Genomic DNA, 27335 nt, shown 5'->3' with positions numbered 1-27335 from the left:
GATATCTAGGACCCTGCTCCTGTCCTGTCCATCAGAGGGCATTATATAATGACTAGGATATCTAAGACCCTGCTCCTGTCCTGTCCATCAGAGGGCATTATATAATGACTAGGATATCTAAGACCCTGCTCCTGTCCTGTCCATCAGAGGGCATTATATAATGACTAGGATATCTAAGACCCTGCTCCTGTCCTGTCCATCAGAGGGCATTATATAATGACTAGGATATCTAGGACCCTGCTCCTGTCCATCAGAGGGCATTATATAATGACTAGGATATCTAGGACCCTGCTCCTGCTCCTGTCCTGTCCATCAGAGGGCATTATATAATGACTAGGATATCTAAGACCCTGCTCCTGTCCTGTCCATCAGAGGGCATTATATAATGACTAGGATATCTAGGACCCTGCTCCTGTCCTGTCCATCAGAGGGCATTATATAATGACTAGGATATCTAAGACCCTGCTCCTGTCCTGTCCATCAGAGGGCATTATATAATGACTAGGATATCTAGGACCCTGGTCCTGTCCTGTCCTGTCCATCAGAGGGCATTATATAATGACTAGGATATCTAGGACCCTGCTCCTGTCCTGTCCATCAGAGGGCATTATATAATGACTAGGATATCTAGGACCCTGCTCCTGTCCTGTCCATCAGAGGGCATTATATAATGACTAGGATATCTAAGATCATGGTCCTGTCCTGTCCATCAGAGGGCATTATATAATGACTAGGATATCTAAGACCCTGCTCCTGTCCTGTCCATCAGAGGGCATTTTATAATGACTAGGATATCTAAGATCCTGGTCCTGTCCTGTCCATCAGAGAGCATTATATAATGACTAGGATATCTAGGACCCTGCTCCTGTCCTGTCCATCAGAGGGCATTATATAATGACTAGGATATCTAGGACCCTGCTCCTGTCCTGTCCTGTCCTGTCCACCAGAGGGCATTATATAACGACTAGGATATCTAGGACCCTGCTCCTGTCCTGTCCATCAGAGGGCATTATATAATGATTAGGATATCTAAGATCCTAGTCCTGTCCTGTCCATCAGAGGGCATTATATAATGACTAGGATATCTAGGACCCTGCTCCTGTCCTGTCCTGTCCTGTCCACCAGAGGGCATTATATAACAACTAGGATATCTAGGACCCTGCTCCTGTCCTGTCCATCAGAGGGCATTATATAATGACTAGGATATCTAGGACCCTGCTCCTGTCCTGTCCATCAGAGGGCATTATATAATGACTAGGATATCTAAGATCCTAGTCCTGTCCTGTCCATCAGAGGGCATTATATAATGACTAGGATATCTAGGACCCTGCTCCTGTCCTGTCCATCAGAGGGCATTATATAATGACTAGGATATCTAAGATCCTAGTCCTGTCCTGTCCATCAGAGGGCATTATATAATGACTAGGATATCTAGGACCCTGCTCCTGTCCTGTCCATCAGAGGGCATTATATAATGACTAGAATATCTAAGATCCTGTCCTGTCCATCAGAGGGCATTATATAATGACTAGGATATCTAGGACCCTGCTCCTGTCTTGTCCATCAGAGGGCATTATATAATGACTAGGATATCTAGGACCCTGCTCCTGTCTTGTCCATCAGAGGGCATTATATAATGACTAGGATATCTAGGACCCTGCTCCTGTCCTGTCCATCAGAGGGCATTATATAATGACTAGAATATCTAAGATCCTGTCCTGTCCATCAGAGGGCATTATATAATGACTAGGATATCTAAGACCCTGGTCCTGTCCTGTCCATCAGAGGGCATTATATAATGACTAGAATATCTAAGATCCTGTCCTGTCCATCAGAGGGCATTATATAATGACTAGGATATCTAAGACCCTGCTCCTGTCCTGTCCATCAGAGGGCATTATATAATGACTAGGATATCTAAGACCCTGCTCCTGTCCTGTCCATCAGAGGGCATTATATAATGACTAGGATATCTAAGATCCTGTCCTGTCCATCAGAGGGCATTATATAATGACTAGGATATCTAAGACCCTGGTCCTGTCCTGTCCATCAGAGGGCATTATATAATGACTAGAATATCTAAGATCCTGCTCCTGTCCTGTCCATCAGAGGGCATTATATAATGACTAGGATATCTAAGACCCTGGTCCTGTCCTGTCCATCAGAGGGCATTATATAATGACTAGGATATCTAGGACCCTGCTCCTGTCCTGTCCATCAGAGGGCATTATATAATGACTAGAATATCTAAGATCCTGGTCCTGTCCTGTCCTGTCCATCAGAGGGCATTATACAATGACTAGGATATCTAGGACCCTGCTCCTGTCCTGTCCATCAGAGGGCATTATATAATGACTAGGATATCTAAGACCCTGGTCCTGTCCTGTCCATCAGAGGGCATTATATAATGACTAGGATATCTAGGACCCTGCTCCTGTCCTGTCCATCAGAGGGCATTATATAATGACTAGGATATCTAGGACCCTGGTCCTGTCCTGTCCATCAGAGGGCGTTATATAACGACTAGGATATCTAAGACCCTGGTCCTGTCCTGTCCATCAGAGGGCATTTTATAATGACTAGGATATCTAAGACCCTGGTCCTGTCCTGTCCATCAGAGGGCATTATATAATGACTAAAATATCTAAGACCCTGCTCCTGTCCTGTCCATCAGAGGGCATTATATAATGACTAGGATATCTAGGACCCTGCTCCTGTCCTGTCCATCAGAGGGCATTATATAATGACTAGGATATCTAAGACCCTGCTCCTGTCCTGTCCATCAGAGGGCATTATATAATGACTAGGATATCTAAGACCCTGCTCCTGTCCTGTCCATCAGAGGGCATTATATAATGACTAGGATATCTAAGACCCTGCTCCTGTCCTGTCCATCAGAGGGCATTATATAATGACTAGGATATCTAAGACCCTGCTCCTGTCCTGTCCATCAGAGGGCATTATATAATGACTAGGATATCTAGGACCCTGCTCCTGTCCTGTCCATCAGAGGGCATTATATAATGACTAGGATATCTAGGACCCTGCTCCTGTCCTGTCCATCAGAGGGCATTATATAATGACTAGGATATCTAGGACCCTGCTCCTGTCCTGTCCATCAGAGGGCATTATATAATGACTAGGATATCTAGGACACCGGTCCTGTCCTGTCCTGTCCATCAGAGGGCATTATATAATGACTAGGATATCTAAGACCCTGCTCCTGTCCTGTCCATCAGAGGGCATTATATAATGACTAGGATATCTAAGACCCTGCTCCTGTCCTGTCCATCAGAGGGCATTATATAATGACTAGGATATCTAGGACCCTGCTCCTGTCCTGTCCATCAGAGGGCATTATATAATGACTAGGATATCTAAGATCCTGGTCCTGCTCCTGTCCTGTCCATCAGAGGGCATTATATAATGACTAGGATATCTAAGATCATGGTCCTGTCCTGTCCATCAGAGGGCATTTTATAATGACTAGGATATCTAGGACCCTGCTCCTGTCCATCAGAGGGCATTATATAATGACTAGGATATCTAAGACCCTGCTCCTGTCCTGTCCATCAGAGGGCATGATATAATGACTAGGATATCTAAGACCCTGCTCCTGTCCTGTCCATCAGAGGGCATTATATAATGACTAGGATATGTAAGACCCTGCTCCTGTCCTGTCCATCAGAGGGCATTATATAATGACTAGGATATCTAAGACCCTGCTCCTGTCCTGTCCATCAGAGGGCATTATATAATGACTAGGATATCTAAGACCCTGCTCCTGTCCTGTCCATCAGAGGGCATTATATAATGACTAGGATATCTAAGACCCTGGTCCTGTCCTGTCCATCAGAGGGCATTATATAATGACTAGGATATCTAAGACCCTGCTCCTGTCCTGTCCATCAGAGGGCATTATATAATGACTAGGATATCTAGGACACCGGTCCTGTCCTGTCCTGTCCATCAGAGGGCATTATATAATGACTAGGATATCTAAGACCCTGCTCCTGTCCTGTCCATCAGAGGGCATTATATAATGACTAGGATATCTAAGACCCTGCTCCTGTCCTGTCCATCAGAGGGCATTATATAATGACTAGGATATCTAGGACCCTGCTCCTGTCCTGTCCATCAGAGGGCATTATATAATGACTAGGATATCTAGGACACCGGTCCTGTCCTGTCCTGTCCATCAGAGGGCATTATATAATGACTAGGATATCTAAGACCCTGCTCCTGTCCTGTCCATCAGAGGGCATTATATAATGACTAGGATATCTAAGACCCTGCTCCTGTCCTGTCCATCAGAGGGCATTATATAATGACTAGGATATCTAGGACCCTGCTCCTGTCCTGTCCATCAGAGGGCATTATATAATGACTAGGATATCTAAGATCCTGGTCCTGCTCCTGTCCTGTCCATCAGAGGGCATTATATAATGACTAGGATATCTAAGACCCTGCTCCTGTCCTGTCCATCAGAGGGCATTATATAATGACTAGGATATCTAAGACCCTGCTCCTGTCCTGTCCATCAGAGGGCATTATATAATGACTAGGATATCTAAGACCCTGCTCCTGTCCTGTCCATCAGAGGGCATTATATAATGACTAGGATATCTAGGACACCGGTCCTGTCCTGTCCATCAGAGGGCATTATATAATGACTAGGATATCTAGGACCCTGCTCCTGTCCTGTCCATCAGAGGGCATTATATAATGACTAGGATATCTAGGACCCTGGTCCTGTCCTGTCCTGTCCATCAGAGGGCGTTATATAACGACTAGGATATCTAAGACCCTGGTCCTGTCCTGTCCATCAGAGGGCATTTTATAATGACTAGGATATCTAAGACCCTGCTCCTGTCCTGTCCATCAGAGGGCATTATATAATGACTAGGATATCTAGGACCCTGCTCCTGTCCTGTCCATCAGAGGGCATTATATAATGACTAGGATATCTAGGACCCTGCTCCTGTCCTGTCCATCAGAGGGCATTATATAATGACTAGGACATCTAAGACCCTGCTCCTGTCCTGTCCATCAGAGGGCATTATATAATGACTAGGATATCTAAGACCCTGCTCCTGTCCTGTCCATCAGAGGGCATTATATAATGACTAGGATATCTAAGACCCTGCTCCTGTCCTGTCCATCAGAGGGCATTATATAATGACTAGGATATCTAAGACCCTGCTCCTGTCCTGTCCATCAGAGGGCATTATATAATGACTAGGATATCTAGGACCCTGCTCCTGTCCTGTCCATCAGAGGGCATTATATAATGACTAGGATATCTAGGACCCTGCTCCTGTCCTGTCCATCAGAGGGCATTATATAATGACTATGATATCTAAGACCCTAGTCCTGTCCTGTCCATCAGAGGGCATTATATAATGACTAGGATATCTAAGACCCTGCTCCTGTCCTGTCCATCAGAGGGCATTATATAATGACTAGGATATCTAAGACCCTGGTCCTGTCCTGTCCACCAGAGGGCATTATATAACGACTAGGATATCTAGGACCCTGCTCCTGTCCTGTCCATCAGAGGGCATTATATAATGACTAGGATATCTAGGACACCGGTCCTGTCCTGTCCATCAGAGGGCATTATATAATGACCAGGATATTCGGGACCCCGACACTGATATAGAGCTGCCTGTAATTATTCATACCTCTGGCAAATTTTGACTTGAAGTTACTCTTATTCAACCAGCAAGTATTTTTTTTTATGGGAAATGACATAGGTGTCTCCCAAAAGATAATAAGACGATGTACAAGAGGCATTATTGGGGAAAAAACATTTCTCAACTTTTATTTACATTTGAGAAAAAAGTGTCCAGTCCAAAATTATCCATACCCTTCTCAATAATAAATCAAAAAACATGTATTGGCTATTACAGCAATCAAAGGGCTCGATTCACAAAGCGGTGCTAACCCAGTTAGAGACTTTAGGGGCTCGATTCACAAAGCGGTGCTAACCCAGTTAGAGACTTTAGGCGTGATAACCATTGCACCACTCTGGTGAAAAGCCAGTTTAGGTGTGATAAGTTTAGGGGCTCGATTCACAAAGCGGTGCAAAGTGTTAGCACCGTGGTGAAAAGGCCCTTATCACGCCTAAAGTCACTTTAGGCATGATAAGAAGAAACTCGCGCGAAGTTGCCGCGCGCAAAGTTTTGCGCGCGCAACCGCGCGCGTGCGCGCGCAGCGTCCCCGCTTCGCGCGAAGCTCCCATTAAGCCCTATGGGACTTTGCGCGCGCTCTCACGCGCGAACGCGCGAACGCGCGTTCGCGCGGTAACTTCGCGCGAAGAGCAGGAAAAAGCGGTGAAAACTCAGTGGTGAAAAGGTCATCACGCCTAAAGTCTTTTAGGCGTGATAACTGGGTTATCACCGCTTGGTGAATCGAGCCCAAGGTGTGATAAGTTTAGGTGTGATAAGTTTAGGTGTGATAAGTTTAGGTGTGATAAGTTTAGGCATGATAAGTTTAGATAAGTTTAGATCGCTTGCAAAGTCCCGCACGCAAAGCAGCGCCATTAAACTCTATGCGAAGTGCACCAGACTTTGCTAGCGCAAAACTTTTGATCAGCTGTGCACTGCTGTGCTAACACAGTTGGGGCTTGATTCACAAAAGAGTGCTAACTGTTAGCACGGCCGTTTTTGCGCGAATTTATCGCATTGCGCGCGATCGCGAATTTTCACGCGAAACGATAACGTTTTCCCACGCAAACACGAATTTTCGCGTGAAAACGATATAAATTTCGCGGTAAAATTCGCGTTTGCGCGCGAAAACGTTTTCGTTTTGCGCGCAAACTCGAATTTTACCGCGAAATTGATATCGTTTTTGCGCGAAAATTCGTGTTTGCGCGCAAAAACGTTATCGTTTCGCGCGAAAATTCGCGGTCGCGCGCAATGCAAAAATTCACGCGAAAATGCCCGTGATAACAGTTAGCACTCTTTTGTGAATCAAGCCCTTGGTACTTAAACTTATCATGCCTAAACTTATCACACCTAAACTTATCACACCTAAACTTATCATGCCTAAACTTATCACACCTAAACTTATCACACCTAAACTTATCATGCCTAAACTTATCACACCTAAACTTATCACACCTAAACTTATCATGCCTAAACTGAGTTTAGGCATGATAAGGGGCTTTTCACCAGGGTGCTAACTGTTAGCACCGCTTTGTGAATCAGGCCCCTAAACTTATCGGGCTTGATTCACCAAGCGGTGCAAAGTGTTTGCACGCTGGTGAAAAGGCCCTTATCACGCCTAAACTCACTTTAGGCATGATAAGAAGAAACTCGCGCGAAGTTACCGCGCGTATGCGCGTACGCGCGTAAGTGCGCGCGCAGCACCCGACGCTTCGCGCGAAGCTCCCATTAAGCCCTATGGGACTTTGCGCGCGCGCTCACGCGCGTACGCGCGGTAACTTCGCGCGAAGAGCAGGAAAAAGCGGTGATAACTCAGTGGTGAAAAGGTCATCACGCCTAAAGTCTTTTAGGCGTGATAACTGGGTTATCACCGCTTTGTGAATCAAGCCCATCATGCCTAAACTGAGTTTAGGCGTGATAAAGGGCTTTTCACCAGCGTGCTATGGGCTCGATTCACCAAGCGGTGCAAAGTGTTAGCACCGTGGTGAAAAGGCCCTTATCACGCCTAAAGTCACTTTAGGCATGATAAGATGAAACTCGCGCGAAGTTGCCGCGCGTACGCGCGTACGCGCGTAAGAGCGCGCGCAACACCCGTCGCTTCGCGCGAAGCTCCCATTAAGCCCTATGGGACTTTGCGCGCGCTCTCACGCGCGTACGCGCGAACGCGCTTACGCGCGGTAACTTCGCGCGAAGAGCAGGAAAAATCGGTGATAACTCAGTGGTGAAAAGGTCATCACGCCTAAAGTCTTTTAGGCGTGATAACTGGGTTATCACCGCTTTGTGAATCGAGGCCTATCTGTTAGAACCGCTTTGTGAATCAGGCCCAAACACTTCCTATAACAGCAGAGCAGCTTTTTGCATGTCTCCACAGGTATTTCTGCCCATTCATCTTTAGCAATGAGCTCCAGAGGCTTGATTCACAAAGCGGTGCTAACAGTTAGCAAGCTGGTGAAAAGCCCTTTATCACGCCTAAACTCAGTTTAGGCATGATAAGTTTAGGCATGATAAGTTTAAACACCAACTGGGTTAGCACCGCAGTGCACAGCTGATCAAAAGTTTTGCGCTAGCAAAGTCTGGTGCACTTCGCATAGAGTTTAATGGCGCTGCTTTGCGCGCAGGACTTTGCGCGCGATCTAAACTTATCTAAACTTATTACGCCTAAACTCATCACGCCTAAACGTATCACGCCTAAACTGGCTTTTCACCAGCGTGGTGCAATGGTTATCACGCCTAAAGTCTTTTAGGCATGCTAACTGGGTTAGCACCGCTTTGTGAATCGAGCCCCAGATCTTTCAGGTTGGAGGGTCTTCTTGCCATCACCCTGATCTTTAGCTCCCTCCACAGATTCTAAAGTCAGGACTCTGGCTGGGCCACTCCAATACATTAATGTTGTTGTCTGCTAACCATTTCTTCACCACTTTTGCTGTGTGTTTTGGGTCATTGTCATGCTGAAATGTCCACTGGTGGCCAAGGCCAAGTTTCTCTGCAGACTGCCTGATGTTGTCATTGAGAATCCTCATGTATAACTCTTTTTTCCTGGTGCCGTTTACTGTGATTAGGTTCCCTGATCCATTGGCTGAAAAATACCCCCAAAGCATTAGGTTCCCACCACAATGTTTGGCAGTGGGGATGGTGTTCTTTGCAATGAAGGCTTTTACTTTTTTAAGCCAAATGAAGGAAACATCATTGTGACCAAACAATTAAATTTTGTTATATCTGACCATAACACAGAAGACCAGAAGTCTTCTTCTTAGTTCAGATGAGCATTTGCAAAGGCCAAGCAAGCTTTTGTGTGCCTTATCTGGAGAAGTGGTGGCCTCCTTGTTCTGCATCCGTGGAACCCAGAGTGTGCAGTGTCCGTTGGATTGTCTGCCTTGAGACATTGCCACCAGCAGAGCCCAGATTCACCAGGATGGACTTGGATTCTTTTTCACCTCTCTCACTGACCTCCTGGCCAGCACAGGTGTCACTTTTGGCTTCCGACCACATCCTCTGAGGTTTTCCACAGTGCGGAACCATCTTGCATTTGCAAAGGCCAAGCAAGCTTTTGTGTGCCTTATCTGGAGAAGTGGTGGCCTCCTTGTTCTGCATCCGTGGAACCCAGAGTGTGCAGTGTCCGTTGGATTGTCTGCCTTGAGACATTGCCACCAGCAGAGCCCAGATTCACCAGGATGGACTTGGATTCTTTTTCACCTCTCTCACTGACCTCCTGGCCAGCACAGGTGTCACTTTTGGCTTCCGACCACATCCTCTGAGGTTTTCCACAGTGCGGAACCATCTTGTATTTTTTAATAATACTTTGCACTGTAACCACTGGAACTTGAAAACATTGGCCTTGTAGCCCTTTGCTGACTTGTGAGCAGCCACAATGCGTACCCACAGGTCCTCACTGAGCTCCTTTGTCCTAGCCATGACTGTCCACAAACCAACTGCAGAGAGCTGCTGTTTTTCACCTGTTGAGTTCATTAAAACAGCTGTTCCCGATTAACCAGGGTAATTAGGATGCTTTAGAACAGCTTGGACTATTTGGAATGGTATAGAACTTTAGATTTTCCCACAGACTGTGACAGTTTGTGAAAGGGTATGAATAATGTTGGACTGGACACTTTTTGCTGAAATGTAAATAAAAGCTGAGAAATGTTTTTCCCACAATAATGCCTCGTGTACATCGTCTTATTATCTTTTGGGAGACACCTATATCATTTCCTGTCAAAAAATTACTTGCTGGTTAAATAAGAGTAACTTCAAGTCAAAATTTGCCAGTGGTATGAATAATTATGGGGCAGCACTTTATGTATTAACATTAGCAGGATATGTGGCAATTTGCAGGGGTGCTCGGATACCCCTTTTCAAAATCCGAGTTGACCCGGAACCGGATACCCAGATATCCAGATCCAGACCTGATATTTGGATCCAAACTGTTGTGTATCCGAATAGAATCGGATATCCGAATACGGATGAGCATCCCTGGCAATTTGTATTGGGGGTTTGGGAGTTTGGGGATGACTGTTGGTATTATATCAGGGCTTCCTTTTAACCAGGGGTGATTGCGGTTACCATATCCTCCCCCTATCCCATATATGGGTTTCTGATGTGGGTCCCAGCGCACTGGGCCAATGTGGAGTGGCGTTTGGGCGGGTTCACTTTAGCATTGGCTTGGCAACAGCCGGCACTGCCGTCTGCCCTATAACCATCTTGGGCTGAGCGTTGCGCTCCAGTCTGCACTCCATGTAATTCCACCACGCTTCCTGTTTTAGCGGCTATACCATCCTTGCCAGCTGGGGGGCCTGGTGGATTGTGAGCGCAATAAGAGCGGCAACATTAGCCGCTCCATACTGCATCTCCCCTCACTCTCCTCATGCGTCATCATGGTGACTGTTGAGTGGGTGTGGCGATGGACCGTGTGGCATGCCATTTTAGGGCAGCATCGGGCCTCTATTCAGCACATTTTGGAGACTGCCCTGATGATGCCGGTGCCTTTACCAGTGAGGCCGGTTGGCACACTTGGGCTCTTTGCCTGACCAGCTACGCACACAGTGGGACATGCAATGGATCGCGAGTCACGTGTCATCGTGGATGAATATGAAATCTTTTTGCTATTTGAAGACTTTATGGAAATGTACTTTGCATTTAAGTTTTGATGAATTAATTTAATATCCACTGGGAGATGCTTGAATCATTTACCCATATCAGGGGAATTGATCCTTTATTACGAGTGATTTCCACTGCTATTGTTGGTCATCAGAACACTTGTCACATGGCAATCTGAACTACTTGGCTATACTGTAGAAGGGGGGATCCCTGTCAGTTTATGACCTGCAACTTATCCTCCATAGAGCTCTTGGGACAACTCAGCATAAGGATTATATCCTGGTGGACTCTTTCCACTCATGTCCTGGCTTCAGCTGTGTACCGTGTCACCATACATAGACCATGTGAATATTGTGTTCCTTCCATCTCACTGTCCATCAATAGAATCCATCACGCTGTACCTTGAATTGTCAGCTATACTGTAGAAGGGTGGACCCCAGTCAGTCTACGACCTGCAATCTATTATACATAGAGCTATGTGGACAACTCTGCAGAAGGATTACATCCTGGCGGACACGTTTTCATCCATGTCCTGGCTTCAGCCCTACTGTATATAGTGTCATCTTATTACATAAACACCACGGAATACTCATGTTTGTTGGATGCTTCCGTGTTGCCTGGATTGGTCAAATTTCCATATAAGGATACTAATAACATTGCTTGACTATAGGACTATATTGCAGAACCAGTGTCAGACTGGGAGCTGGAAAAGCTGAGGAAATCCACCTGCTGGCCAAGCAGCAGTATCCCTGTGTTATCACTCCCAATAGCAAGTGGATTTCCTCAGCTTTACCACATCCCAGTCTGACACTGCCCCCGCACATGCTCCCACTCACAGCTCCACCCCCGCACATGCTCCTACTCACAGCTCCACCCCCGCACATGCTCCTACTCACAGCTCCACCCCCTGCACTTGTATCCACTCACAGCTCCACCACCGCACATGCTCCCACACCCCACACATGCTCCCACTCACAGCTCCACCCCCTGCACATGCTCCTACTCACAGCTCCACCCCCGCACATGCTCCCACTCACAGCTCCATCCCCACACATGCTCCCACTCACAGCTCCACCCCCTGCACATGCTCCCACTCACAGCTCCATCCCCACACATGCTCCCACTCACAGCTCCACCCCCTGCACATGCTCCTACTCACAGCTCCACCCCCGCACATGCTCCCACTCACAGCTCCACCCCTGCACATACTCCCACTCACAGCTCCACCCCCGCACATGCTCCCAATCACAGCTCCACCCCTGCACATGCTCCTACTCACAACTCCATCCCTGCACATACTCCCACTCACCGCTCCACCACCACACATGCTCCCACACCCCCGCACATGCTCCCACTCACATCTCCACCCCCTGCACATGTTCCCACTCAGTCACAGCTCCACCCCCGCACATGCTCCCACTCACAGCTCCATCCCTGCACATACTCCCACTCACAGTTCCACCCCCGCACATGCTCCCACTCACAGCTCCACCCCCGCACATGCTCCCACTCACAGCTCCACCCCCTGCACATGCTCCTACTCACAGCTCCACCCCCGCACATGCTCCCACTCACAGCTCCATCCCTGCACATACTCCCACTCACAGCTCCACCCCCGCACATGCTCCCACTCACAGCTCCACCCCTGCACATGCTCCCACTCACAGCTCCACCCCCGCACATGCTCCCACTCACAGCTCCATCCCCGCACATGCTCCCACTCACAGCTCCCCCCCTGCACATGCTCCCACTCACAGCTCCACCCCCGCACATGCTCCCACTCACAGCTCCACCCCTGCACATGCTCCCACTCACAGCTCCACCCCTGCACATGCTCCTACTCACAGCTCCACCCCCGCACATGCTCCCACGCACAGCTCCAACCCCTGCACATGTTCCCACTCACAGCTCCACCACCGCACATGCTCCCACATCCCCGCACATGCTCCCACTCACAGCTCCACCCCCTGCACATGCTCCTACTCACAGCTCCACCCCCGCACATGCTCCCACTCACAGCTCCATCCCCACACATGCTCCCACTCACAGCTCCACCCCCTGCACATGCTCCTACTCACAGCTCCACCCCCGCACATGCTCCCACTCACAACTCCATCCCTGCACATACTCCCACTCACAGCTCGACCCCCGCATATGCTCCCACTCACAGCTCCACCGCTGCACATACTCCCACTCACAGCTCCACCCCCGCACATGCTCCCACTCACAGCTCCACCCCTGCACATGCTCCCACTCACAGCTCCACCCCCGCACATGCTCCCACTCACAGCTCCATCCCCACACATGCTCCCACTCACAGCTCCACCCCCTGCACATGCTCCCACTCACAGCTCCACCCCCGTACATGCTCCCACTCACAGCTCCACCCCCTGCACATGCTCCTACTCAAAGCTCCACCCCCACACATGCTCCCACTCACAGCTCCATCCCTGCACATACTCCCACTCACAGCTCCACCCCCGCACATGCTCCCACTCACAGCTCCACCCCTGCACATGCTCCCACTCACAGCTCCACCCCCGCACATGCTCCCACTCACAGCTCCACCCCTGCACATGCTCCTACTCACAGCTCCAGCCCCGCACATGCTCCCACTCACAGCTCCATCCTTGCACATACTCCCACTCACAGCTCCACCCCCGCACATGCTCCCACTCACAGCTCCATCCCCGCACATGCTCCCACTCACAGCTACCCCCCTGCACATGCTCCCACTCACAGCTCCACCCCCGCACATGCTCCCACTCACAGCTCCACCCCTGCACATGCTCCCACTCACAGCTCCACCCCCTGCACATGCTCCTACTCACAGCTCCACCCCCGCACATGCTCCCACTCACAGCTCCACCCCTGCACATGCTCCCACTCACAGCTCCACCCCCGCACGGTGTTGGACTGGGTGCTAGTAAAAAAGGGCGCACAGGCATAGTGGACAAAAAGGGCGCCACCATAGACTGCAATGCAAAATATCGGCTATTCGGCGCCCGACAGGAAAAAAGGGCGCACGAGAAATAGCGGTTACAGGGATCGTGTTAACAAATGTTTTCGTTTACAGGGTAAAGTTTATAACAAATATCGTTTACAAGTTCGTTTTGACTTTGTATTATACTTATTTTTTCGTTTGTAAATTTCGCTTATATGAGTTTTAACTAGTTTTTTCGTTTTAAAATTACGCTTACAAACCTATTACAACTAAAATTTCGTTTACACTTCTTTTATCATTTAAAATTCGTTTTCATATGTATAATGCTTAAATAACGTTTCTCAACCTGATTGTATTAGAAATACATCGCTTTTGGTATTAACTTTGTTTTTACATTTATAATGCGTTGATTATAGTTACTAAAATATCGCTTTAAATATTACTGTTATTTTAAGATTTCTAATGCATACGTGATTGTAAGGCTATCTATTGTATTGTATGTGTATATATATTATATATACCTTTTTCTACTTATAATATTATTAATGTATACGTGATTTTAAGGCTAGTTATTCTATTACAAATATATAAATTATTTTATTCATGTTATTTGGAGTGAAGTATTTTAAGGATTAAATATATTATTGTTTATATGTGTTTAGTGTGTTTGTGCAGTGGGGATGGTTAGGTTTAGGCATTACTAGGGGGTCTAGGGGTTAGGGATAGGTATAGGGAGGGTTAGGTATAGTTACAGTGCGATATACACCACCAGGGGGGTGGTTAGTTTTAGGCACCACCAGGGGGGTCTTAGGTTTAGGCACCACCAGGGGGGTCTTAGGTTTAGGCACCAACAGGGGGGTCTTAGGTTTAGGCACCAACTGGGGGGTCTTAGGTTTAGGCACCAACAGGGGGGTCTTAGGTTTAGGCACCAACAGGGGGGTCTTAGGTTTAGGCACCAACAGGGGGGTCTTAGGTTTAGGCACCACCAGGGGGGTCTTAGGTTTAGGCACCAACAGGGGGGTCTTAGGTTTAGGCACCACCAGGGGGGTCTTAGGTTTAGGCACCACCAGGGGGGTCTTAGGTTTAGGCACCAACAGGGGGGTCTTAGGTTTAGGCACCAACTGGGGGGTCTTAGGTTTAGGCACCAACAGGGGGGTCTTAGGTTTAGGCACCAACAGGGGGGTCTTAGGTTTAGGCACCAACAGGGGGGTCTTAGGTTTAGGCACCACCAGGGGGGTCTTAGGTTTAGGCACCAACAGGGGGGTCTTAGGTTTAGGCACCAACTGGGGGGTCTTAGGTTTAGGCACCAACAGGGGGGTCTTAGGTTTAGGCACCAACAGGGGGGTGGTTAGTTTTAGGCACCACCAGGGGGGTCTTAGGTTTAGGCACCAACAGGGGGGTCTTAGGTTTAGGCACCAACTGGGGGGTCTTAGGTTTAGGCACCAACAGGGGGGTCTTAGGTTTAGGCACCAACAGGGGGGTGGTTAGTTTTAGGCACCAACAGGGGGGTCTTAGGTTTAGGCACCACCAGGGCGTACGAGAGAGAACGACGCCGGAGACTTGGGCGCAGGATACAGCCAGTATATGGCTGATCCTGCTGCCGCACAAGTCCGGGCCGTGTTACTTACTATTCCCCCTCCAGGCCGACATGGATAGTGGGGGAATGAAATAATTCGGCTTCCAGCAATTGCTGGAAGCCGAATTATTGTTTTAAAAGCAACTTCAGGTCCGTCTTCTGACGGCGCTGAAGTTACTCCCTGTGCCTGCGATAGTCGTAGTTCCTATTACGGCCTATGGTGGCGCCGGCTGCGCCCAAGTCTCCTGCGCTGCTGCGCCTAAGTCTCCAGCGCTGGATTTACCGTGTTCGCCACCAGGGGGGTCTAGGGTTTAGGGATAGGTACAGGGAGGGTTAGGTATAGTTACAGTGCAATATACACCACCAGGGGGTGGTTAGGTTTAGGCATCACCAGGGGGGTGGTTAGTTTTAGGCACCACCAGGGAGGTCTTAGGTTTAGGCACCACCAGGGGAGTCTTAGGTTTAGGCACCAACAGGGGGGTCTTAGGTTTAGGCACCACCAGGGGAGTCTTAGGTTTAGGCACCACCAGGGGGATCTAGGGGTTAGGGATAGGTACAGGGAGGGCTCTGTATGAGAGTAAGGTTAGGTATAGTTATAGTATAATATATGTAATATATACAATTTATTACATTATGCGTATTTACACAAAGGGGGGGTCTAGGTGTGAGGGATATGGATAAGGAGAGATATCTGTAACCCTAAAGTTAGGTATAATTGTAGTAAAATACCTGTAAAACCTACCATTCTAGTACTATGCTTAATACAAGTGTAAATATCGTTTTTGCTATAGACGCTATTTGACGTTTCTTTTCAGAATTCGTTTACTGCTATAGACGGTATTTTGCCATTTCATTCCCGTTTATTGAACCTATTTAGCACTAAATTATCGTTTATAACCTCTTAAACGAAAAATATGGTTTTGCATTCAAACTTACAATTTCGGCTATACCCCGCGCCCTGTTTTCCAGGTGCCCTTTTTTGATACACGCGGAAAAAATGAGGAAATGCACCTGCTGGTCAAACAGCAGTAACCCTGTGTTATCACTCCCAATAGAAACCTGCAGCAAGTCTTCACTGTAAACAGCAACACCGGATTACTGCTGCTTGGCCAGCAGGTGGATATCCTCAGGTTACCAATCTCCCAATCTGACACTGCTCCCACTCACAGCTCCACCCCCGCACATGCTCCCACTCACAGCTCCACCCCCGCACATGCTCCCATTCACAGCTCCACCCCCGCACATGCTCCCAATCACAGCTTTACCCCTGCACACGCTTCCAATCACAGCTCCACCCCTGCACACGCTCCCATCACAGCTCCACCCCTGCACATGCTCCCACTCACAGCTCTACCCCCGCACATGCTCCTACTCACAGCTCCACCCCCGCACATGCTCCCACTCACAGCTCCACCACCGCACATGCTCCCAATCACAGCTCCACCCCTGCACACGCTTCCAATCACAGCTCCACCCCTGCACACGCTCCCATCACAGCTCCACCCCTGCACATGCTCCCACTCACAGCTCCACCCCCGCACATGCTCCTACTCACAGCTCCACCCCCGCACATGCTCCCACTCACAGCTCCACCCCCGCACATGCTCCCACTCACAGCTCCACCCCCGCACATGCTCCCACTCACAGCTCCATCCCCGCACATGCTCCCACTCACAGCTCCACCCCCGCACATGCTCCCACTCACAGCTCCATCCCCGCACATGCTCCCACTCACAGCTCCATCCCCGCACATGCTCCCACTCACAGCTCCACCCCCGCACATGCTCCCACTCACAGCTCCACCCCCGCACATGCTCCCACTCACAGCTCTACCCCCGCACATGCTCCCACTCACAGCTCCACCCCCGCACATGCTCCCACTCACAGCTCCATCCCCGCACATGCTCGCACTCACAGCTCCATCCCCGCACATGCTCCCACTCACAGCTCCACCCCCGTAGATGCTCCCACTCACAGCTGTACCCCCGCACATGCTCCCACTCACAACTCCACCCCCGCACATGCTCCCACTCACAGCTCCATCCTCGCACATGTCCCACTCACAGCTCCCCCCCTGCACATGCTCCCACTCACAGCTCCACCCCCGCACATGCTCCCGCTCACAGCTCTACCCTCGCACATGCTCCCACTCACAGCTCCACCCCCGCACATGCTCCCACTCACAGCTCTATCCCCGCAAATGCTCCCACTCACAGCTCCACCCCCGCACATGCTCCCACTCACAGCTCTACCCCAGCACATGCTCCCACTCACAGCTCCACCCCCGCACATGCTCTCACTCACAGCTCCGCCCCCACATATTCTCCCCCTCACTGCTCCACCCCCGCACATGTGTCCACTCACAGCTCCACCTCCGCACATGCTCCCACTCACAGCTCCACCCCCGCACATGCTCCCACTCACAGCTCCATCCCCGCACATGCTCCCACTCACAGCTCTACCCCCGCACATGCTCCCACTCACAGCTCTACCCCCGCACATGCTCCCACTCACAGCTCCACCTCAGCACATGCTCCCACTCACAGCTCCATCCCCGCACATGCTCCCACTCACAGCTCCATCCCCGCACATGCTCCCACTCACAGCTCCATCACCACACATGTCCCACTCACAGCTCCACCACCGCACATGCTCTCACTCACAGCTCCATCCCTGCACATGCTCCCACTCACAGCTCCATCCCTGCACATGCTCCCACTCACAGCTCCACCCCCGCACATGCTCTCACTCACAGCTCCACCCCTGCACATGCTCCCACTCACAGCTCCACCCCCGCACATGCTCACACTCACAGCTCCACCCCCGTACATGCTCCCACTCACAGTTCCACCCCCTGCACATGCTCCCACTCACAGCTCCACCCCCGCACATGGCCCCACTCACAGCTCCACCCCTGCACATGCTCCCACTCACAGCTCCATCCCCTGCACATGCTCCCACTCACAGCTCCACCCCCGTACATGCTCCCACTCACAGCTCCACCCCCGCACATGCTCGCACTCACAGCTCTACCCCCGCACATGCTCCCACTCACAGCTCCACCCTCACACATGCTCCCACTCACAGCTCCACCCCCGCACATGCTCCCACTCACAGCTCCATCCCCGCACATGCTCTCACTCACAGCTCCACTCCTGCACATGCTCCCACTCACAGCTCCATCCCCACACATGCTCCCACTCACAGCTCCACCCCCGCACATGCTCCCACTCACAGCTCTACCCCCGCACATGCTCCCACTCACAGCTCCATCCCCACACATGTCCCACTCACAGCTCCATCCCCGCACATGCTCCCACTCACAGCTCTACCCCCGCACATGCTCCCACTCACAGCCCCAGCCTCGCACATGCTCCCACTCACAGCTCCACCCCCTGCACATGCTCCTACTCACAGCTCCACCCCCTGCACATGCTCCTACTCACAGCTCCACCCCCGCACATGCTCCTACACACAGCTCCACCCCCGCACATGCTCCTACTCACAGCTCCATCCCCTGCACATGCTCCTACTCACAGCTCCATCCCTGCACATACTCCTACTCACAGCTCCACCCCCGCACATGCTCCCACTCACAGCTCCATCCCCGCACATGCTCCCATCACAGCTCCACCCCTGCACATGCTCCCACTCACAGCTCCATCCCCACACATGCTCCCACTCACAGCTCCATCCCCGCACATGTCCCACTCACAGCTCCATCCCCGCACATGCTCCTACTCACAGCTCCACCCCTGCACATGCTCCCACTCACAGCTCTACCCCCACACATGTCCCACTCACAGCTTCATCCCCACACATGCTCCCACTCACAGCTCCACCCCCGCAGATGCTCCCACTCACAGCTCTACCCCCACACATGTCCCACTCACAGCTTCATCCCCACACATGCCCCCACTCACAGCTCCAGCCCCGCACATGCTCCCATCACAGCTCCACCCCTGCACATGCTCCCACTCACAGCTCCATCCCTGCACATACTCCCACTCACAGCTCCATCCCCGCACATGCTCCCATCACAGCTCCACCCCTGCACATGCTCCCACTCACAGCTCCACCCCTGCACATGCTCCCACTCACAGCTCCACCCCTGCACATGCTCCCACTCACAGCTCCACCCCTGCACATGCTCCCACTCACAGCTCCATCCCCGCATATGCTCCCACTCACAGCTCCACCCCCGCACATGCTCCCATCACAGCTCCACCCCTGCACATGCTCCCACTCACAGCTCCATCCCCGCACATGCTCCCACTCACAGCTCCACCCCCGCACATGCTCCCACTCACAGCTCCATCCCCGCACATGCTCCCACTCACAGCTCCACCCCCGCACATGCTCCCACTCACAGCTCCACCCCCGCACATGCTCCCACTCACAGCTCCACCCCCGCACATGCTTCTACTCACAGCTCCACCCCCGCACATGCTCCCACTCACAGCTCCACCCCTGCATAATGTCCCACTCACAGCTCCACCCCTGTATAATGTCCCACTCACAGCTCCATTCCCACACATGCTCCCACTCACAGCTCTACCCCCGCACATGCTCCCACTCACAGCTCCATCCACACACATGTCCCACTCACAGCTCCATCCCCACACATGCTCCCACTCACAGCTCCACCCCCGCACATGCTCCCACTCACAGCTCCATCCCCACACATGCTCCCACTCACAGCTCTACCCCCGCACATGCTCCCACTCACAGCTCCATCCACACACATATCCCACTCACAGCTCCATCCCCACACATGCTCCCACTCACAGCTCCACCCCCGCACATGCCCCCACTCACAGCTCCAGCCTCGCACATGCTCCCATCACAGCTCCACCCCCGCACATGCTCCCACTCACAGCTCCATCCCCGCACATGCTCCCATCACAGCTCCACCCCCGCACATGCTCCCACTCACAGCTCCATCCCCGCACATGCTCCCATCACAGCTCCACCCCTGCACAGTGTTGGACTGGGAGCTGGAAAAACATAGGAAATCCACCTGCTGGCCAAACAGCAGTAACCCTGTGTTATCACTCCCAATAGAAACCAGCAGCGAGTCTTCACTGTGAGCAGCAACACCTGATTACTGCTGCTTGGCCATCAGGTGGATTTCCTCAGCTTTACCACCTGCCAGTCTGACACTGTGCAGGACTATATTGATTCCATCGGGGGAGGTGATCCCTTTGCACTCCCACATGTGCTAGTGTTTTGGTCTTTTTAAATAATATTTTATATGATCAGTGATAAATAAAGTGTTTTGTATTCTTCTAGATAACTCTTTTCTTCCTTTAGTATTGTCCATACATTTGTAATACTAACTATAAATGTCATATGGAAATATGATTGAAGTGTCTCGTAATGGAGTCTGTCTGAGGTGCAGCAAGTGTCCACTGAGAAACCTCTGATGAGACCACAAACACCACTAACCAACTCATGGTCCCAGATCTGAGAAACCTCTAACGAGACCACAAATACTAACCAACTCATGGTCCCAGATCTGAGAAACCTCTGACAAGACCACAAATACTAACCAACTCGTGGTCCCAGATCTAAGAAACCGCTGACAAGACCACAAATACTAACCAACTCGTGGTCCCAGATCTGAGAAATCTCTGACAAGACCACAAATACTAACCAACTCATGGTCCCAGATCTGAGAAACCTCTAACGAGACCACAAACACCACTAACCAACTCATGGTCCCAGATCTGAGAAACCTCTAACGAGACCACAAATACTAACCAACTCATGGTCCCAGATCTGAGAAACCTCTAACAAGACCACAAACACCACTAACCAACTCATGGTCCCAGATCTGAGAAACCTCTAACGAGACCACAAACACCACTAACCAACTCGTGGTCCCAGATCTGAGAAACCTCTAACGAGACCACAAACACCACTAACCAACTCGTGGTCCCAGATCTGAGAAACCTCTAACGAGACCACAAACACCACTAACCAACTCATGGTCCCAGATCTAAGAAACCGCTGACAAGACCACAAATACTAACCAACTCGTGGTCCCGGATCTAAGAAACCGCTGACAAGACCACAAATACTAACCAACTCGTGGTCCCAGATCTGAGAAACCTCTGATGAGACCACAAACACCACTAACCAACTCGTGGTCCCAGATCTGAGAAACCTCTGACAAGACCACAAATACTAACCAACTCGTGGTCCCAGATCTGAGAAACCTCTGACAAGACCACAAACACTAACCAACTCGTGGTCCCAGATCTGAGAAACCTCTGACAAGACCACAAACACTAACCAACTCATGGTCCCAGATCTGAGAAACCGCTGACAAGACCACAAATACTAACCAACTCGTGGTCCCAGATCTGAGAAAACCCTGACAAGACCACAAATACTAACCAACTCGTGGTCCCAGATTTGAGAAACCTCTGACAAGACCACAAACACTAACCAACTCGTGGTCCCAGATCTCAGAAACCTCTGACAAGACCACAAATACTAACCAACTCGTGGTCCCAGATTTGAGAAACCTCTGACAAGACCACAAATACTAACCAACTCGTGGTCCCAGATCTGAGAAAACCCTGACAAGACCACAAATACTAACCAACTCGTGGTCCCAGATTTGAGAAACCTCTGACAAGACCACAAACACTAACCAACTCGTGGTCCCAGATCTCAGAAACCTCTGACAAGACCACAAATACTAACCAACTCATGGTCCCAGATTTGAGAAACCTCTGACAAGACCACAAACACTAACCAACTCGTGGTCCCAGATCTCAGAAACCTCTGACAAGACCACAAATACTAACCAACTCGTGGTCCCAGATCTGAGAAAACCCTGACAAGACCACAAATACTAACCAACTCGTGGTCCCAGATTTGAGAAACCTGTGACAAGACCACAAACACTAACCAACTCGTGGTCCCAGATCTCAGAAACCTCTGACAAGACCACAAATACTAACTAACTCGTGGTCCCAGATTTGAGAAACCTCTGACAAGACCACAAACACTAACCAACTCGTGGTCCCAGATCTCAGAAACCTCTGACAAGACCACAAATACTAACCAACTCGTGGTCCCAGATCTGAGAAACCTCTGATGAGACCACAAACACCACTAACCAATTCATGGTCCCAGATCTCAGAAACCTCTAACGAGACCACAAACACTACTAACCAACTCGTGGTCCCAGATCTGAGAAACCTCTAACGAGACCACAAACACTACTAACCAACTCGTGGTCCCAGATTTGAGAAAACTCTGACAAGACCAAAAATACTAACCAACTCATGGTCCCAGATCTGAGAAACCTCTCACAAGACTACAAATACTAACCAGCTCATGGTCCCAGATCTGAGAAAACTCCGACAAGACCACAAATACTAACCAACTCGTGGTCCCAGATCTGAGAAAACCCTGACAAGACCACAAATACTAACCAACTCGTGGTCCCAGATCTGAGAAACCTCTGACGAGACCATAAACACCACTAACCAACTCGTGGTCCCAGATCTGAGAAACCTCTAATGAGACCACAAATACTAACCAATTCGTGGTCCCAGATCTGAGAAACCTCTGACGAGACCACAAACACCACTAACCAACTCATGGTCCCAGATCTGAGAAACCTCTGACAAGACCACAAATACTAACCAACTCATGGTCCCAGATCTGAGAAACCTCTGACAAGACCACAAATACTAACCAACTCATGGTCCCAGGTCTCAGAAACCTCTGACGAGATCACAAACATCACTAACCAACTCGCGGTCCCAGATCTGAGAGACTTCAGATTAGACCACAAATAATAACCAACTCGTGGTCCCAGATCTGAGAAACCTCTGACAAGATCACAAATACTAACCAACTCATGGTCCCAGATCTGAGAAACCTCTGACAAGACCACAAATACTAACCAACTCATGGTCCCAGATCTGAGAAAGCTCTGACGAGACCACAAACACTAACCAACTCATGGTCCCAGATCTGAGAAACCTCTGACAAGACCACAAATACCACTAACCAACTCGTGGTCCCAGATCTGAGAAACCTCTGACAAGACCACAAATACTAACCAACTCGTGGTCCCAGATCTGAGAAACCTCTGACAAGACCACAAATACTAACCAACTCATGGTCCCAGATCTGAGAAACCTCAGACAAGACCACAAATACTAACCAACTCATGGTCCCAGATCTGAGAAACCTCTGACAAGACCACAAATACCACTAACCAACTCGTGGTCCCAGATCTAAGAAACCTCTGACAAGACCACAAATACTAACCAACTCGTGGTCCCAGATCTCAGAAACCTCTGACGAGACCACAAACACCACTAACCAACTTGTATGTCCCAGATCTGAGAGACTTCTGATGAGACCACAAATACTAACCAACTTGTGGTCCCAGATCTGAGAAAGCTCTGACGAGACCACAAACACTAACCAACTCGTGGTCCCAGATCTCAGAAACCTCTGACGAGACCACAAACACCACTAACCAACTCGTGGTCCCAGATCTGAGAAACCTCTAACGAGACCACAAATACTAACCAATTCGTGGTCCCAGATCTGAGAAACCTCTGACGAGACCACAAACACCACTAACCAACTCATGGTCCCAGATCTGAGAAACCTCTGACAAGACCACAAATACTAACCAACTCATGGTCCCAGATCTGAGAAACCTCTGACAAGACCACAAATACTAACCAACTCATGGTCCCGGGTCTCAGAAACCTCTGACGAGATCACAAACATCACTAACCAACTCGCGGTCCCAGATCTGAGAGACTTCAGATTAGACCACAAATACTAACCAACTCGTGGTCCCAGATCTGAGAAACCTCTGACAAGATCACAAATACTAACCAACTCATGGTCCCAGATCTGAGAAACCTCTGACAAGACCACAAATACTAACCAACTCATGGTCCCAGATCTGAGAAACCTCTGACAAGACCACAAATACTAACCAACTCATGGTCCCAGATCTGAGAAAGCTCTGACGAGACCACAAACACTAACCAACTCATGGTCCCAGATCTGAGAAACCTCTGACAAGACCACAAATACCACTAACCACCTCGTGGTCCCAGATCTGAGAAACCACTGACAAGACCACAAATACTAACCAACTCGTGGTCCCAGATCTCAGAAACCTCTGACGAGACCACAAACACTAACCAACTCTTGGTCCCAGATCTCAGAAACCTCTGACAAGACCACAAATACTAACCAACTCGTGGTCCCAGATCTGAGAAACCTCTGATGAGACCACAAACACCACTAACCAATTCATGGTCCCAGATCTCAGAAACCTCTAACGAGACCACAAACACTACTAACCAACTCGTGGTCCCAGATCTCAGAAACCTCTGACGAGACCACAAACACCACTAACCAACTTGTATGTCCCAGATCTGAGAGACTTCTGATGAGACCACAAATACTAACCAACTTGTGGTCCCAGATCTCAGAAACCTCTACCGAGACCACAAACACAGGATATCAGTACACGGGATATGGGAAGATCGATTAGTACTGATGGCAATGGATGAAGATGAGGGAATACAACAATATATATATGAGGACCAGTCCATACCTTCCCCTCCTGATCCACTCAGATGATTTCCTCCGCTGGACCCAGAGATATTGGGCCTTACAGGCCTGGGGCGGGGTCTGCTTGTGGTGACCTGAGCTCCCCCTGCTGGTCCATCAATGCAGTCATCTCCAGAATAGCCTTGGCAACACCTCCACTCCATATCAGTCACGCTCTTGTAGGCCACTTTATACCTGGGCCGCACATAGCTCCGATACCTGCAACATAGGAAGAACATTTCATTCCCAGACAGTAGTGAAGATCAGGAAATTCTGCAGCTATCAGTAAGAAAAGCATCCCCCAGACATGTGCAGCCCATGACACATACGGTAAGGACCTCCTCTCTCTGCAGTGCACCCCCCCCCCCTTTCTCTTGTGAGTACACGGCATTACAAGGGGTACATGTGATGGTTACTATGCTGGGGGTACGTGGTGAGTACAGGGCAGTACAAGGGGTACATGTGATGGTTACTATGCTGGGGGTACGTGGTGAGTACAGGGCATTACAAGGGGTACATGTGATAATGATTACTATGCTGGGGGTACGTGGTGAGTACAGGGCAGTACAAGGGGTACATGTGATGGTTACTATGCTGGGGGTACGTGGTGAGTACAGGGCATTACAAGGGGTACATGTGATAATGGTTACTATGCTGGGGGTACGTGGTGAGTACAGGGCAGTACAAGGGGTACATGTGATGGTTACTATGCTGGGGGTACGTGGTGAGTACACGGCATTACAAGGGGTACATGTGATAATGGTTACTATGCTGGGGGTACGTGGTGAGTACAGGGCATTACAAGGGGTACATGTGATAATGGTTACTATGCTGGGGGTACGTGGTGAGTACAGGGCATTACAAGGGGTACATGTGATAATGATTACTATGCTGGGGGTACGTGGTGAGTACAGGGCATTACAAGGGGTACATGTGATAATGGTTACTATGCTGGGGGTACGTGGTGAGGACAGGGCATTACAAGGGGTACATGTGATAATGGTTACTATGCTGGGGGTACGTGGTGAGTACAGGGCATTACAAGGGGTACATGTGATAATGATTACTATGCTGGGGGTACGTGGTGAGTACAGGCAGTACAAGGGGTACATGTGATAATGATTACTATGCTGGGGGTACGTGGTGAGTACAGGGCATTACAAGGGGTACATGTGATAATGGTTACTATGCTGGGGGTACATGGTGAGTACAGGGCATTACAAGGGGTACATGTGATAATGGTTACTATGCTGGGGGTACGTGGTGAGTACAGGGCATTACAAGGGGTACATGTGATAATGATTACTATGCTGGGGGTACGTGGTGAGTACAGGGCATTACAAGGGGTACATGTGATAATGGTTACTATGCTGGGGGTACGTGGTGAGTACAGGGCATTACAAGGGGTACATGTGATAATGGTTACTATGCTGGGGGTACGTGGTGAGTACAGGGCAGTACAAGGGGTACATGTGATGGTTACTATGCTGGGGGTACGTGGTGAGTACAGGGCATTACAAGGGGTACATGTGATAATGATTACTATGCTGGGGGTACGTGGTGAGTACACGGCATTACAAGGGGTACATGTGATAATGGTTACTATGCTTGGGGTACGTGGTGAGTACAGGGCATTACAAGGGGTACATGTGATGGTTACTATGCTGGGGGTACGTGGTGAGTACAGGGCATTACAAGGGGTACATGTGATGGTTACTATGCTGGGGGTACGTGGTGAGTACAGGGCATTACAAGGGGTACATGTGATAATGATTACTATGCTGGGGGTACGTGGTGAGTACAGGGCATTACAAGGGGTACATGTGATGGTTACTATGCTGGGGGTACGTGGTGAGTACAGGGCATTACAAGGGGTACATGTGATGGTTACTATGCTGGGGGTACGTGGTGAGTACAGGGCAGTACAAGGGGTACATGTGATAATGGTTACTATGCTGGGGGTACGTGGTGAGTACAGGGCATTACAAGGGGTACATGTGATAATGATTACTATGCTGGGGGTACGTGGTGAGTACAGGGCATTACAAGGGGTACATGTGATAATGGTTACTATGCTGGGGGTACATGGTGAGTACAGGGCATTACAAGGGGTACATGTGATGGTTACTATGCTGGGGGTACGTGGTGAGTACAGGGCATTACAAGGGGTACATGTGATGGTTACTATGCTGGGGGTACGTGGTGAGTACAGGGCAGTACAAGGGGTACATGTGATAATGGTTACTATGCTGGGGGTACGTGGTGAGTACAGGGCATTACAAGGGGTACATGTGATAATGATTACTATGCTGGGGGTACGTGGTGAGTACAGAGCATTACAAGGGGTACATGTGATAATGGTTACTATGCTGGGGGTACGTGGTGAGTACAGGGCATTACAAGGGGTACATGTGATGGTTACTATGCTGGGGGTACGTGGTGA

The 27335-nt window shown here is 49.8% G+C and overlaps 1 protein-coding gene across 1 annotated transcript in view; it reads right to left on the bottom strand.

The window, feature by feature from the left end:
- The window catches only part of EMILIN1 (elastin microfibril interfacer 1), a 223662-nt gene that overhangs the window by 112508 nt on the left and 83819 nt on the right, over nucleotides 1-27335 (bottom strand). The window contains exon 3 of the mRNA XM_068279781.1: nucleotides 24897-25111. Coding sequence (XP_068135882.1) covers nucleotides 24897-25111 — 215 coding nt within the window. The remainder of the gene's footprint in view (nucleotides 1-24896; nucleotides 25112-27335) is intronic.

The sequence above is a fragment of the Hyperolius riggenbachi genome, chromosome 4 (assembly GCF_040937935.1).
Source record: "Hyperolius riggenbachi isolate aHypRig1 chromosome 4, aHypRig1.pri, whole genome shotgun sequence".
NCBI lineage: Eukaryota > Metazoa > Chordata > Amphibia > Anura > Hyperoliidae > Hyperolius > Hyperolius riggenbachi.
This window is presented reverse-complemented; position numbering and strand designations above follow the sequence as displayed.